The 14,381-nt window shown below is 48.4% G+C and overlaps 1 protein-coding gene across 1 annotated transcript in view; it reads left to right on the top strand.

Annotated features, from left to right (window-relative positions):
* LOC130369554 (E3 ubiquitin-protein ligase RNF14-like) overlaps positions 1-14,381 on the top strand; it is a 60,887-nt gene that overhangs the window by 8,502 nt on the left and 38,004 nt on the right. Inside the window, exons 2-3 of the mRNA XM_056574929.1 lie at positions 2,594-2,680; positions 10,857-11,017. Of these exons, the coding sequence (XP_056430904.1) occupies positions 10,864-11,017 (154 nt within the window). The 5' untranslated portion in view covers positions 2,594-2,680; positions 10,857-10,863. The remainder of the gene's footprint in view (positions 1-2,593; positions 2,681-10,856; positions 11,018-14,381) is intronic.

Raw genomic sequence — 14,381 nt, 5'->3', positions numbered from 1 at the left:
ATCCCCATATTTGGAAAAATAAAGTTATATCGATCAGAATATGACATTTTTAAACGTATACATTTTCATGCATGTAGTTATGATATTTTTTCCAGAAGTACGAGAAAATCAAACCTATATAAGGTAGGGGTGTGAATCGCCAAGAATTTGGCGATTCGATTCGAATCGCGATACCAGTGTGGCGATTCGATATATCGCGATATATCGCGATACCGTCTAGGTGACGATACATCGCGATATATCGCCCACCTGGGAGCATTCATAGATCCCAATAGACGCCGCTGTCAGCTTTGACAGCGGCGATCTAGTACTCCGGTGCTCACTTTTCTCATGTTATCCCGTCCGGGCTGCAAAATAAAATAAAACGCACTTTATCTTACCTGCCAACGAGCCCGCGGAGCTCCGATACAGGTGTTCGGTCCCCGGGCTGTATTCTTCTTACTTCCTGTTAGTCCGGCACGTCACATGGAGCTTCAGCCTATCACCAGCGGAGGCGGGACATCGCTGCGGCCAGTGATAGGCTGAAGCTCCATGTGACGTGCCGGACTAACAGGAAGTAAGAAGAATACAGCCCGGGGACCGAACACCTGTACCGGAGTGTACCGGAGCTCCGGGGGCTCGTTGGCAGGTAAGATAAAGTGCGTTTTATTAAAAATTCCACATCCCTAAAAGAATCGATTCAAAAATATTTTGAATCGATTTTGTATCGGCAAATGAAAAATCGCGATTATCGCGAGAATCGATTTTTTTCTTACATCCCTAATATAAGGTAGGGTATCATTTTAAGCGCAAGCCCCCTAATTTACAAAATGGAGGTTTTTTTTTTGTTTTTTCAATTTTGTCGCAGAATGATTTTTTTTATGTTTCACTGTAGATTTTGGGGTAAAATGACTGATGTCATCACAAAGTAGAATTAGTGGTGCAAAAAAATAAGCCATCATGGATTTTTAGGTGGAAAATTTAAATGGTTATGATTTTTAAAAGTTGAGGAAAAAACGAAAATGCAAAAACTGAAAAAGGCTTAAGGGGTTAAAGTGTTTTCCATGGGTGAGTGCCTCTACTTTTTTTCTTGCTCTACAAGCTTTTCTGCTGCTATGCTGTAGCTGAGAACCTCTGTTATATATTGTATCCTGCTGTATAATTATGGATTAATTATAGTGTGCTGAATGTTTAATTTTTTAGTTGACGTAGTGCCAACCGCCCTTGCTCTGTGTTTCAGTATGCCCATATATACCGAATAAGGGCAGTGACAAGTTGTACGAATCATAGACTGTAGCAATTAAAGGGATAATTACAAACATTGTGCTGCAAAGAATTCATACAGTATTAAAACATAACTTTTAATAAATCTACAATATAAAAAGTAAGTACCCCCTATAAATTCATACAATTGGGACCTAAATGGCTGTCCGGGCATGCTGGGAGTTGTAGTTTTGCAACATCTGGAGGTCCGCAGATTGAAGACCACTGCATAGGAGGTAATACTCACATATCCCCGCCGCTCCGGACCCGTCACCGCCGCCCTGGATGTCGCTCCATCGCTGTCGCCGTGTCCCCGTCGCTCTGCTGCCGACCGGGTATCCTCGCTCTCCATCGCTGTCATCACGTCGTTACGCACGTATGCGACGACGTGATGACGAGGAAGGAGCGCGCCGACCATACAGGGGATCCCAGAACGGAGAAGACACCGAGGAGGCAGGTAAGGTCCCTCCCGGTGTCCTGTAAGCACTAACCCGGCTATTCAGTTGGGCTGTTCGGGGCCGCCGCGGTGAAATTGCGGCGGTCCCGAACAGCCCGACTGAACAGCCGGGTTAGTGTCCCTTTCACTTCAGACGCGGCGGTCAGCTTTGATCGCCGCGTCTGAAGGATTAATACAGGGCATCACCGCGATCGGCGATGTCCTGTATTAGCCGCTGGTCCCGGCCGTTGATGGCCGCAGGGACCGCCGCGATAGGGGTGTATTCGCCGTATAAGATGGCGTCTTATACGGCGAAAAATACGGTGTGTGTATGTATGTGTGTGTGTATATATATATATATATATATATATATATATATATATATATATAAAATTATATGGGCTTACAATGTACAAGGCAGTGTTTCCCAACCTGGGTGCCTCCAGGTGTTTCAAAACTACAACTCCCAGCATGCCCGGACAGCCTTTGGCTGTCCGGGCATGCTGGGAGTTGTAGTTTTGAAACATCTAGAGGCACCCTGGTACAAAGTGAGTAGAAGAAAATATTAGGTGAGGGGACAGCTGGTCACCTGTGAGCCCGTGGGGAAGTAGCCATTCATAGTAGTGGCAGCAGGATCATTGAAGGTATATATTGACATGCTGCAGAATGACTTGTCGTACATCCGAGTGACCACTTCAGTTAGTCACAGACTTCAGCAGTGATGCTAGCATGTACACGCAATGTAAATGCTGCAAGAATAGTAACCAAAGACCATCAGGGACAACAGAGCATGTGCAATTGGTGGGGATTTGTCAGACAAGTCACCTTTTATTGTACAACATTCATTGCAGGAAGTTTAATTTGTAGAACCCTTGGAGAACCCCTTCAACAAATCATCTTTCAATCTTTTGCTAGATCGATCATGGCTGTGAGTCTATCTCATCTGCATCCGCTTTTGCTTTAGTGAAACCCTGCTTCCAGTCCTACAACTACACCACCAAGGTAATCTATGTAAATTCAGGCTTTAACCCCTTCATGACCCAGCCCATTTTCACCTTCATGACCTGGGAATTTTTTGAAAATCTGACCACTGTCACTTTAAACATTAATAACTCTAAAATGCTTTTATTTATCATTCTGATTCCGAGATTGTTTTTTCGTGACATATTCTACTTTATGTTATTGGTAAAATTTCACAGATATTTGCATCCTTTCTTGGTAAAAAATCTAAAAATTTCATGAAAATTTTGAAAATTTAGCATTTTTCTAACTTTGAAAGTCTCTGCTTGAAAGGAAAATGGATATTTCAAATAAATTACATATTGATTCACATATACAATATGTCTACTTTGTGTTTGCATAAAAAAATTGACAAGTTTTTACTTTTGAAAGACACCAGAGGGCTTCAAAGTTCCGCAGCAATTTTCCAATTTTTCTCAAGATTTTCAAAATCGTAATTTTTCATGGCCCAGTTCAGGTTGGAAGTGGATTTTAAGGGTCTTCATATTAGAAATACCCCATAAATGACCCATTATAAAAACTGCACCCCCCAAAGTATTCAAAATGACATTCAGTAAGTGTTTTAACCCTTTAGGTGTTTCACAGGAATAGCAGCAAAGTGAAGGAGAAAATTCTAAATCTTCATTTTTTACACTCTCCTTTTCTTGTAGACCCAGTTTTTGAATTTTTACAAGGGGTAAAAGGAGAGAAATCACCCTAAAATTTGTAACCCAATTTCTCTCGAGTAAGGAAATACCTCATATGCGTATGTAAAGTGTTCGGCGGGCGCAGTAGAGGGCTCAGAAGGGAAGGAGCGACAATGGGATTTTGGAGAGTGAGTTTTTCTGAAAGGGTTTTTGGGGGGCATGTCCCATTTAGGAAGCCCCTATGGTGCCAGAACAGTGGACCCCCCCCACATGTGACCCCATTTTGGAAACTATACCCCTTATGGAATTTAATAAGGGGTGCAGTGAGCATTTACACCCCACTGGCGTTTGACAGATATTTGAAACAGTGGACTGTGCAAATCAAAAATTTATTTTTCATTTTCACAGACCACTGTTCCAAAAATCTGTCATACACCAGTGGGGTGTAAATGCTCACTGCACCCCTTATTACATTCCGTGAGGGGTGTAGTTTCCAAAATGGGGTCACATATGGATATTTATTGTTTTGCGTTTGTCAGAACTGCTGTAACAATCAGCCACCCCTGTGCAAATCGCCTCAAATGTACATGGTGCACTCTCCCTTCTGGGCCTTGTTGTGCGCCCTCAGAGCACTTTGCACCCACATATGGGGTATCTCCGTTACAAATTTAGAGGGTCTTTTTTCCCTTTTACCTCTTGTGAAAATGAAAAGTATAGGGCAACACCAGCATGTCAGTGTAAAAAATTTATTTTTTTACACTAACATGCTGGTGTAGACCCCAACTTCACCTTTTCATAAGGGGTTAAAGAAGAAAAAGCCCCCCAAAATTTGTAAGGCAATTTCTTCCGAGTACGGCGATACCCCATATGTGTCCCAAAACTGTTGCCCTGAAATACGACAGGGCTCCAAAGTGAGAGAGCGCCATGCGCATTTGAGGCCTGAATTAGGGATTTGCATAGGGGTGGACATAGGGGTATTCTATGCCAATGATTCCCAAACAGGGTGCCTCCAGCTGTTGCAAAACTCCCAGCATGCCTGGACAGTCAATGGCTGTCCGGCAATACTGGGAGTTATTATTTTGCAACAGCTGGAGGCTCCGTTTTGGAAACAGTAGCGTACCAGACGTTTTTCATTTTTTGGGGGAGGGGGGGGGGGGGGGGCTGTGTAGGGATATGTGTATATGTAGTGTTTATTACTTTTTATTTTAGGTTAGTGTTAGTGTAGTGTAGTGTTTTTAGGGTACAGTCACATGGGCAGAGGTTCACAGCAAGTTTGCCGCTGGACGTTTGAGCTGCAGCGCAAAATTTGCGCCATCTCAAACGTGCAGCACTCACTGTAAACCTCCGCCCATGTGAGTGTACCCTGTACATTCACATTGGGGGGAGGGGGCAAACATCCAGCTGTTGCAAACTCCGAGCATGCCCTTTGGCTGTCCGTGCATGCTGGGAGTTGTAGTTTTGCAACAGCTGGAGGAACACTGGTTTGGAAACACTAAGTTAAGTAATAAACTTTCAAGTGTTTTGCAACCAAACTTAGTGTTTCCAAACCAGTGTGCCTCCAGCTGTTGCAAAACTACAACTCCCAGCATGCATGGTCTGTCAGTGCATGCTGGGAGTTATAGTATTGCAACAGCTGGAGGCACTAAGGTAGGAAACGGACAATGTTTCCCAACTAGTGTGCCTCCAGTTGTTGCAAAACTACAACTCCCAGCATGCCCAGACTGCCCAGGCATTCTGGAAGTTGTAGTTCGGCAATATCTGAAGGATCATATGTTGTCGAACTACAACTTCCAGCATGCTTGGGCAGTCTGGGCATGCTGGGAGTTGTAGTTTTGCAACATCTGGAGGTCCACAGTTTGGAGACCACTGTATAATGGTCTCCAATCTGTGCTCTTCCAGATGTTAGAGAACTACAACTCCCAGCATGCCTGGACAGACTGAGCATGCTGAGATTTGTAGTTTTGCAACATCTGGAAGAGCACAGATTGGAGACCATTATACAGTGGTCTCCAAACTGAGGACCTCCAGATGTTGCAAAACTACAACTCCCAGCATGCCCCGAAAGCCAAAGGCTGTCTGGGAATGCTGGGAGTTGCAGTTTTGAAACTCCCAGAGGCAGAAGTGAGATAGCTTTACGGCGATCTCACTGCTGCCAATGAAGATGCCGCACTGCTGCCGGAAACTCACCTCCGGGACGCAGCGCCGCAGGGACCGCATGGAGGACGTCGCTCGCCGCCGGGAACGCTCGGGACACCGCTCGGACGGGTAAGTGACGCCGGGGGACGGGTCAGGGACACTTAGCAGAGCGGTGTGTGTCCCCATCCCCGTGATCGGGACTCACACACCGCGCTGCTATCAGCTAGTCAGATTTGACCAGCTGATAGCAGCAATCGCTGGGGGGGGGGGGGGGGGGGGGGGATGAAACCCCCCGTGGTCGCATGGTAATATGGTTGGCTATCAGTGATAGCCACCATCTTTCCGGGCGCTGCGGGATGCCGCAAGTAGCGGCAAAAATGTTCATGATGTACCTGTATGTCATGGGTCGGGAACACCTTGCCACCCATGACGTACAGGTATGTCATAGGTCGGGAAGGGGTTAAGATAGCTTTAAAGGGTACCTCTCATATTATATATATATTATAGATTAATGTATGCAGAATAACTTCACAATTGCATGTTATTAAAAAATATGCTTCTTTCTATTTAATTTTCCACTTTGAAGAAATGACCACTAGGGGTCTCCCTACCAGTCCTGGCAGCAAGCATTTCAGACTCATGCTGGAGTCCTAAACACTACAAGCTGCCAGTCTGCTTTGTTCACAAAGGAGAACACTCCGAGCTGCCAGCCTGCTTTGTTCACAGCCTGTTTGGCTGTGAACAAAGCAGGCTGGCAGCTCTGAGTGTTTAGGACTCCAGCATGAGTCAGAAATGCTTGCTGACAGGACTGATCGGGAAAAATACAATAGAAAGAAGCATATTTTTCATTAACATGCTATTGGAAAGTTATTCAACATTCATTAATCTAAAATATATCAAAAGTTTATTTGATGAGAGGTACCCTTTAATTTTTATTTCTCACCTCTGCTGGAATTCATTACTGTTTTGGCAATGTCATACAGAACAGGAACAATGACTTAAAGAAGCTGTCAAAAGCTAGCGCAGGCTTGTGTGCTCCTCTGTAGAAGTGTGAAAGGTACTGAAATGCACTTTTTAATGATGTGACATCTCTAAAAGAAATATATACATTTATTTCATATAGTGACATATACAGGATAAACCAGCTAATAGCACAGAGCTGTATATGTGCAAAACATAAAGCATAAACATGTCTAAAGTTTTATCTGCATGACCGGATGCATGGTCTTGAAAATGTAATAGAAACTTGTCACATTTAAGGAATTTGTGAGATTGTTTTACATAGTGTAACCAGGACAGGACCACCAGTGCCCACCATTTCCATTCCTTGCAGTGCACAGGCTGTCAGTGAAATACAGGAAGAGAAGAAAAGTAGTGCTAGAGGATGGAAATGCCGGGGTACTCCGGTGGAATATATATATTTTTTTAATCTGGTGCCAGAAAGTTAAACAGATTTTAAAATTACTACTTAATAAAAAAAAAAAAAAAAAAAAATCTTAATCCTTCCAGTACTTATCAACTGCTGTATGCTTCAGAGTAAGTTCTTTTCTTTTTGAATTTCTTTTCTGTTTTACCACAGTGCTCTCTGCTGACACCTCTGTCCATTTTAGGAACTGTCCAGAGCAGGAGCAATTCCCTAGAGCAAACCTGTCCTGGTCTGGACAGTTCCTGAAATGGACAGAGGTGTCGGCAAAGAGCACTGTGGTCAGACAGAAAAGAAATTCAAAAAGAAAAGTACTTCCTTTGAAACATACAGCAGCTGATAAGTACTGGAAGAATTAAGATTTTAAAATAGTAGTAATTTACAAATCTGTTTAACTTTCTGGCACCAGTTGATTTAAAAAATAAAATAAAATATGTTTTCCACCGCAGTACCCCTTTTTAAAGTCTGTGGGAAAGTTTACTAGCTTACCTCTATCCAGAGAGCTACTTTTTTCAAGTGACTGGGTATATTTCACTAGAGAGAAGTGTGGCATGGGTGTATGGCAGTGTGGCATATGTGACACAGGTGTAGAGCAGTGCAACGCATGTAGCACTGGTATAGGAAAGTGCTGCACATTTGATACAGGTGTAGAGTAGTGCAGCACATGTAGCACTGGTATAGGGCAGGGCAGCACATGTAGCACTGGTATAGGGCAGGGCAGCACATGTAGCACTGGTATAGGGCAGGGCAGCACATGTAGCACTGGTATAGGGCAGTGGAGCACATGTAGCACTGGTATAGGGCAGTGGAGCACATGTAGCACTGGTATAGGGCAGGGCAGCACATGTAGCACTGGTATAGGGCAGCGCAGCACATGTAGCACTGGTATAGGGCAGCGCAGCACATGTAGCACTGGTATAGGGCAGCGCAGCACATGTAGCACTGGTATAGGGCAGCGCAGCACATGTAGCACTGGTATAGGGCAGCGCAGCACATGTAGCACTGGTATAGGGCAGCGCAGCACATGTAGCACTGGTATAGGGCAGCGCAGCACATGTAGCACTGGTATAGGGCAGCGGAGCACATGTAGCACTGGTATAGGGCAGTGGAGCACATGTAGCACTGGTATAGGGCAGGGCAGCACATGTCGCACTGGTATAGGGCAGGGCAGCACATGTCGCACTGGTATAGGGCAGGGCAGCACATGTCGCACTGGTATAGGGCAGGGCAGCACAGGTAGCACTGGTATAGGGCAGGGCAGCACAGGTAGCACTGGTATAGGGCAGGGCAGCACAGGTAGCACTGGTATAGGGCAGGGCAGCACAGGTAGCACTGGTATAGGGCAGGGCAGCACAGGTAGCACTGGTATAGGGCAGGGCAGCACAGGTAGCACTGGTATAGGGCAGGGCAGCACAGGTAGCACTGGTATAGGGCAGGGCAGCACAGGTAGCACTGGTATAGGGCAGGGCAGCACAGGTAGCACTGGTATAGGGCAGGGCAGCACAGGTAGCACTGGTATAGGGCAGGGCAGCACAGGTAGCACTGGTATAGGGCAGGGCAGCACAGGTAACACTGGTATAGGGCAGGGCAGCACAGGTAGCACTGGTATAGGGCAGGGCAGCACAGGTAGCACTGGTATAGGGCAGGGCAGCACAGGTAGCACTGGTATAGGGCAGGGCAGCACAGGTAGCACTGGTATAGGGCAGGGCAGCACAGGTAGCACTGGTATAGGGCAGGGCAGCACAGGTAGCACTGGTATAGGGCAGGGCAGCACAGGTAGCACTGGTATAGGGCAGGGCAGCACATGTAGCACTGGTATAGGGCAGGGCAGCACATGTAGCACTGGTATAGGGCAGTGGAGCACATGTAGCACTGGTATAGGGCAGGGCAGCACATGTAGCACTGGTATAGGGCAGCGCAGCACATGTAGCACTGGTATAGGGCAGCGCAGCACATGTAGCACTGGTATAGGGCAGCGCAGCACATGTAGCACTGGTATAGGGCAGCGCAGCACATGTAGCACTGGTATAGGGCAGCGCAGCACATGTAGCACTGGTATAGGGCAGCGCAGCACATGTAGCACTGGTATAGGGCAGCGCAGCACATGTAGCACTGGTATAGGGCAGCGCAGCACATGTAGCACTGGTATAGGGCAGCGCAGCACATGTAGCACTGGTATAGGGCAGCGCAGCACATGTAGCACTGGTATAGGGCAGCGCAGCACATGTAGCACTGGTATAGGGCAGCGCAGCACATGTAGCACTGGTATAGGGCAGCACATGTCGCACTGGTATAGGGCAGGGCAGCACATGTCGCACTGGTATAGGGCAGGGCAGCACATGTCGCACTGGTATAGGGCAGGGCAGCACATGTCGCACTGGTATAGGGCAGGGCAGCACAGGTAGCACTGGTATAGGGCAGGGCAGCACAGGTAGCACTGGTATAGGGCAGGGCAGCACAGGTAGCACTGGTATAGGGCAGGGCAGCACAGGTAGCACTGGTATAGGGCAGGGCAGCACAGGTAGCACTGGTATAGGGCAGGGCAGCACAGGTAGCACTGGTATAGGGCAGGGCAGCACAGGTAGCACTGGTATAGGGCAGGGCAGCACAGGTAGCACTGGTATAGGGCAGGGCAGCACAGGTAGCACTGGTATAGGGCAGGGCAGCACAGGTAGCACTGGTATAGGGCAGGGCAGCACAGGTAGCACTGGTATAGGGCAGGGCAGCACAGGTAGCACTGGTATAGGGCAGGGCAGCACAGGTAGCACTGGTATAGGGCAGGGCAGCACAGGTAGCACTGGTATAGGGCAGGGCAGCACAGGTAGCACTGGTATAGGGCAGGGCAGCACAGGTAGCACTGGTATAGGGCAGGGCAGCACAGGTAGCACTGGTATAGGGCAGGGCAGCACAGGTAGCACTGGTATAGGGCAGGGCAGCACATGTAGCACTGGTATAGGGCAGCGCAGCACATGTAGCACTGGTATAGGGCAGGGCAGCACCTGTAGCACTGGTATAGGGCAGGGCAGCACATGTAGCACTGGTATAGGGCAGGGCAGCACATGTAGCACTGGTATAGGGCAGGGCAGCACATGTAGCACTGGTATAGGGCAGGGCAGCACATGTAGCACTGGTATAGGGCAGGGCAGCACATGTAGCACTTGTATAGGGCAGGGCAGCACATGTAGCACTGGTATAGGGCAGCGCAGCACAGGTAGCACTGGTATAGGGCAGCGCAGCACAGGTAGCACTGGTATAGGGCAGGGCAGCACAGGTAGCACTGGTATAGGGCAGGGCAGCACATGTAGCACTGGTATAGGGCAGGGCAGCACATGTAGCACTGGTATAGGGCAGGGCAGCACATGTAGCACTGGTATAGGGCAGGGCAGCACATGTAGCACTGGTATAGGGCAGGGCAGCACATGTAGCACTGGTATAGGGCAGGGCAGCACAAGTAGCACTGGTATAGGGCAATGCAGCACATGTAGCACTGGTATAGGGCAGTGCAGCACTAGTGTAGGGCAGTGGGGCACAAGTAGTACAGTTGGAGGGCAGTGCAGCACAGGTGTGGGGCAGTGTAGCACAGATGCAGGGCAGCACATGTATGACAGAGGTAGTGAAGTGCAGCACATGTAGACCAGATGCAGAGCAGTGAAGCACATATAGCACTGTACTGCAGAATGGCATTAATAGACAGCCAATGAGTGCATGTAGTTCAGTAATACAGCACCTGCTGGTTAGCACCATTTGTCCCCAGTGTGCTGCACCGAGTGACGAGATATTTTTCCAGTGAAATATCCATGCTGATTGGCCAGTTTTCTAGCCATTCACTTACACAGCAGATTGGCACTGCCTATGCCATTATAAGTTAAATGTAGAAAGTATTGATGACTGAGGGGAAAATTGCATATTGAAAATATTGTAACCGGAGCAACAACATTATTTGGTATATATGATGTTTCTTTATCCGCCACAGATAACCAATGTCAACAGAGGACCAAGAAGCCCAGGAGGATGAACTATTAGCCCTGGCTAGTATCTACTCAGAAGATGAATTTAAGAGGGCAGATGCGTCTCCTGGAGGGGAAATTCAAGTATGCCTGGAATTGATGTCACATTTTAGAATATCTGTGAAAAGTGAGTGAGAAATTGATGTTGCTTAAAAATGTAATTCAATGTAGTTACTGTGGAAGCTGATGTTCCATGTTTAGAACTACACTGTGATGAAGTATGTTTATTGATTTTATGGTTATCTTCTTGTCAATGAAAACGCCTTTAAAGTGTACCTGTCATTTGTAAAAACTTTTTATATAAAGTAGTTAACATTATAGGTATATGTATAATATACATTGGTTAACAAATATATGTGTATGTTTTTTTGGTAAAAACAAAAAAAGGCTGTCTTGTCCCTTCAGCTATTGCCTATGTGTTCAGAGACCAAATACAGGAAGTGTGAGTTGACAAGCAGGGCTCTGTGCAGTGAGGACAAGCAGTGCTCTGTACAGTGAGGACAAGCAGGGCTCTGTGCAGTGAGGGCAAGCGGGGCTCTGTGCAGTGAGGGCAAGCGGGGCTCTGTGCAGTGAGGGCAAGCGGGGCTCTGTGCAGTGAGGGCAAGCAGGGCTCTGTGCAGTGAGGGCAAGCAGGGCTCTGTGCAGTGAGGGCAAGCAGGGCTCTGTGCAGTGAGGGCAAGCAGGGCTCTGTGCAGTGGGGGAAAGCAGGGCTCTGTGCAGTGGGGGCAAGCAGGGCTCTGTGCAGTGGGGGCAAGCAGGGCTCTGTGCAGTGAGGGCAAGCAGGGCTCTGCGCAGTGAGGGCAAGCAGGGCTCTGCGCTAAGCAGGGCTCTGCGCAGTGAGGGCAAGCAGGGCTCTGCGCTAAGCAGGGCTCTGCGCAGTGAGGGCAAGCAGGGCTCTGCGCAGTGAGGGCAAGCAGGGCTCTGCGCAGTGAGGGCAAGCAGGGCTCTGCGCTAAGCAGGGCTCTGCGCAGTGAGGACAAGCAGGGCTCTGCGCAGTGAGGGCAAGCAGGGCTCTGCGCTAAGCAGGGCTCTGCGCAGTGAGGGCAAGCAGGGCTCTGCGCAGTGAGGGCAAGCAGGGCTCTGCGCAGTGAGGGCAAGCAGGGCTCTGCGCAGTGAGGGCAAGCAGGGCTCTGCGTAGTGAGGGCAAGCAGGGCTCTGCGCAGTGAGGGCAAGCAGGGCTCTGCGCAGTGAGGGCAAGCAGGGCTCTGCGCAGTGAGGGCAAGCAGGGCTCTGCGCAGTGAGGGCAAGCAGGGCTCTGCGCAGTGAGGGCAAGCAGGGCTCTGCGCAGTGAGGGCTCTGCGCAGTGAGGGCAAGCAGGGCTCTGCGCAGTGAGGGCAAGCAGGGCTCTGCGCAGTGAGGGCAAGCAGGGCTCTGCGCAGTGAGGGCAAGCAGGGCTCTGCGCAGTGAGGGCAAGCAGGGCTCTGCGCAGTGAGGCTCTATCACACACTCCCGGCTCACACAGCAGAATGATTGACAAGCCAGAAGCTTGCACAGAACCCTGCTTGTCCACTCACTATTCTTGTATTTAGTCTCTGCACAGAGACACACAGGCAATGGCTGCAATAAAAAAAAAAACAGCATTTTTTTTTACCCAAAAATGTACATTATTTTTTACCGATGTATATTACAAAAATACATATAATGCTATCTACATTTATATAAAATGTTTTTGCAAATGACAGTACCCATTTATTGTCAAAATTATAAATTTTTTGACAATCCAAAGTAGCAATGTACATACAGAACAGGTAAGTACAGGGTATAATGTAAACAAGGTGGGGAACAATCTAAAGGAGGGGTGACCCGAGACAGTGCCTATTTAAATTGATAGGGAACCCTAGAACTTATTAATTCTAAGTAATTTTTTTTTACAAACATTTGTGAAGGCCAGGATGGCTGTTGTTATCTAACAGCAGCCATCCCAGCATATCGCCCAGGGGGGTCCTGAGCTCCCCCCGACCCCCCCCCCCTTGTCGGCAAATGCCGTGATTCGTCGGTCCATTCAGACCAGCAAATTACAGCGTTTACGGTCCAATTGGGTCTCTGGTGACCCGATGGGCTGGAAAATCAGGGTGATTGGCGCTGTCCGGTACAGCGCCAATCAGCCTGACGCATAGGAGTGAGGTGGCAAAAGGGTGCCACCTCCTCCTATCCCCTGCAATTGGCCGATCAGGACCGACCAATTGCAGGTCGGGGGGTTTGAGATCCCCCCCCCGCTCTGCCCACCCCTGGAAGTCCGGGCAGAGCGGGGGGAACGATGGCTGCAGGGGCCATTGTGGTATCGTTGGGGGACTGGCGGCAGGATGCAGGGGGCGGCGGGCGGCAGGATGCAGGAGATCGGCGGCAGTGGAGTCATCGGAAGCAGTGAAGATCGCTGGTAAGTGATCTTCACTGCTACCTTCTAGGAGTTTCACAACTACAACTCCCATATACAGTGGTGTCCAAACTGTAACCCCCCCAGATGTTGAAAAACATACAATTCAAAGCATGCCTATACGGTCAAGCATGCTGAGCGTTGTAGTTCTGCAACATCTGGCCCTTCAAATGTTGCCGAACTAAAACTGGGCATGCTTGCAGTTGAAGTTTTGCAACATCTGGCAGGCCACAGTTTGGAGACCACTACACAGTGGTCTCCAAACTGTTCTCCTCCAGTTGTTGCAAAACTACAACTCCCAGCATGCACTGAGAGACCATGCATGCTGGGAGTTCCAGTTATGCAACAGTTGGAGACACACTGGTGCGGAAACACTGTGGTAGTCTGTTACCTAACTCAGTGTTTCCCAACCAGTGTGCCTCCAGTTGTTGCATAACTAGAACTCCCAGCATGCAGTTTGCACCCCCCATGTGAATGTACAGGGTTTACAGCGAGTTTACTGCTTTAAGTTTGAGCTGCGGCAAATTTTCCGCCGCAGCTCAAACTCCCAGCGGGAAACCCGCTCAGAACCCCCTCTTATGTGAATGTACCCTGAAAACACCGCACAAAAATAAAAGGTTAAACTCTACATATACACACCCTTACATTGTCGCGACCCCCCCCCCAAATAAAAATTAAAAACGTCTGGTACGGCACTGTTTCCAAAACGGAGCCACCAGCTGTTGCAAAATAACAACTCCCAGTATTGCCGGAGAGCCATTGACTGTCCAGGCATGCTGGGAGTTTTGCAACAGCTGGAGGCACCCTGTTTCGGAACACTGCCGTAGGGTATTTTGGCGGGCGGAGGCAAGTGCCATGCTTGCATCCTTGTCCACCCCTATTCAAATCCCTAAGTTAGGCCTCAAATGCTTATGGCGCTTTCTCACTCCAGAGCCCTTTCGTATTTCAAGGCAACAGTTTAGGACCACATATGGGGTATTTCCGCACTCAGGGGAAATTGCGCAACAAATTTTGGGGGTCTTTTTCTCCTTTTACTCCTTATGATAAAGTTGGGGTCTACACCAGCATGTTAGTGTGAAAAAATTTAATTTTGTACACTTACATGCTGGTGTTGCCT

Source organism: Hyla sarda, chromosome 4 (assembly GCF_029499605.1).
Source record: "Hyla sarda isolate aHylSar1 chromosome 4, aHylSar1.hap1, whole genome shotgun sequence".
NCBI lineage: Eukaryota > Metazoa > Chordata > Amphibia > Anura > Hylidae > Hyla > Hyla sarda.
This window is presented reverse-complemented; position numbering and strand designations above follow the sequence as displayed.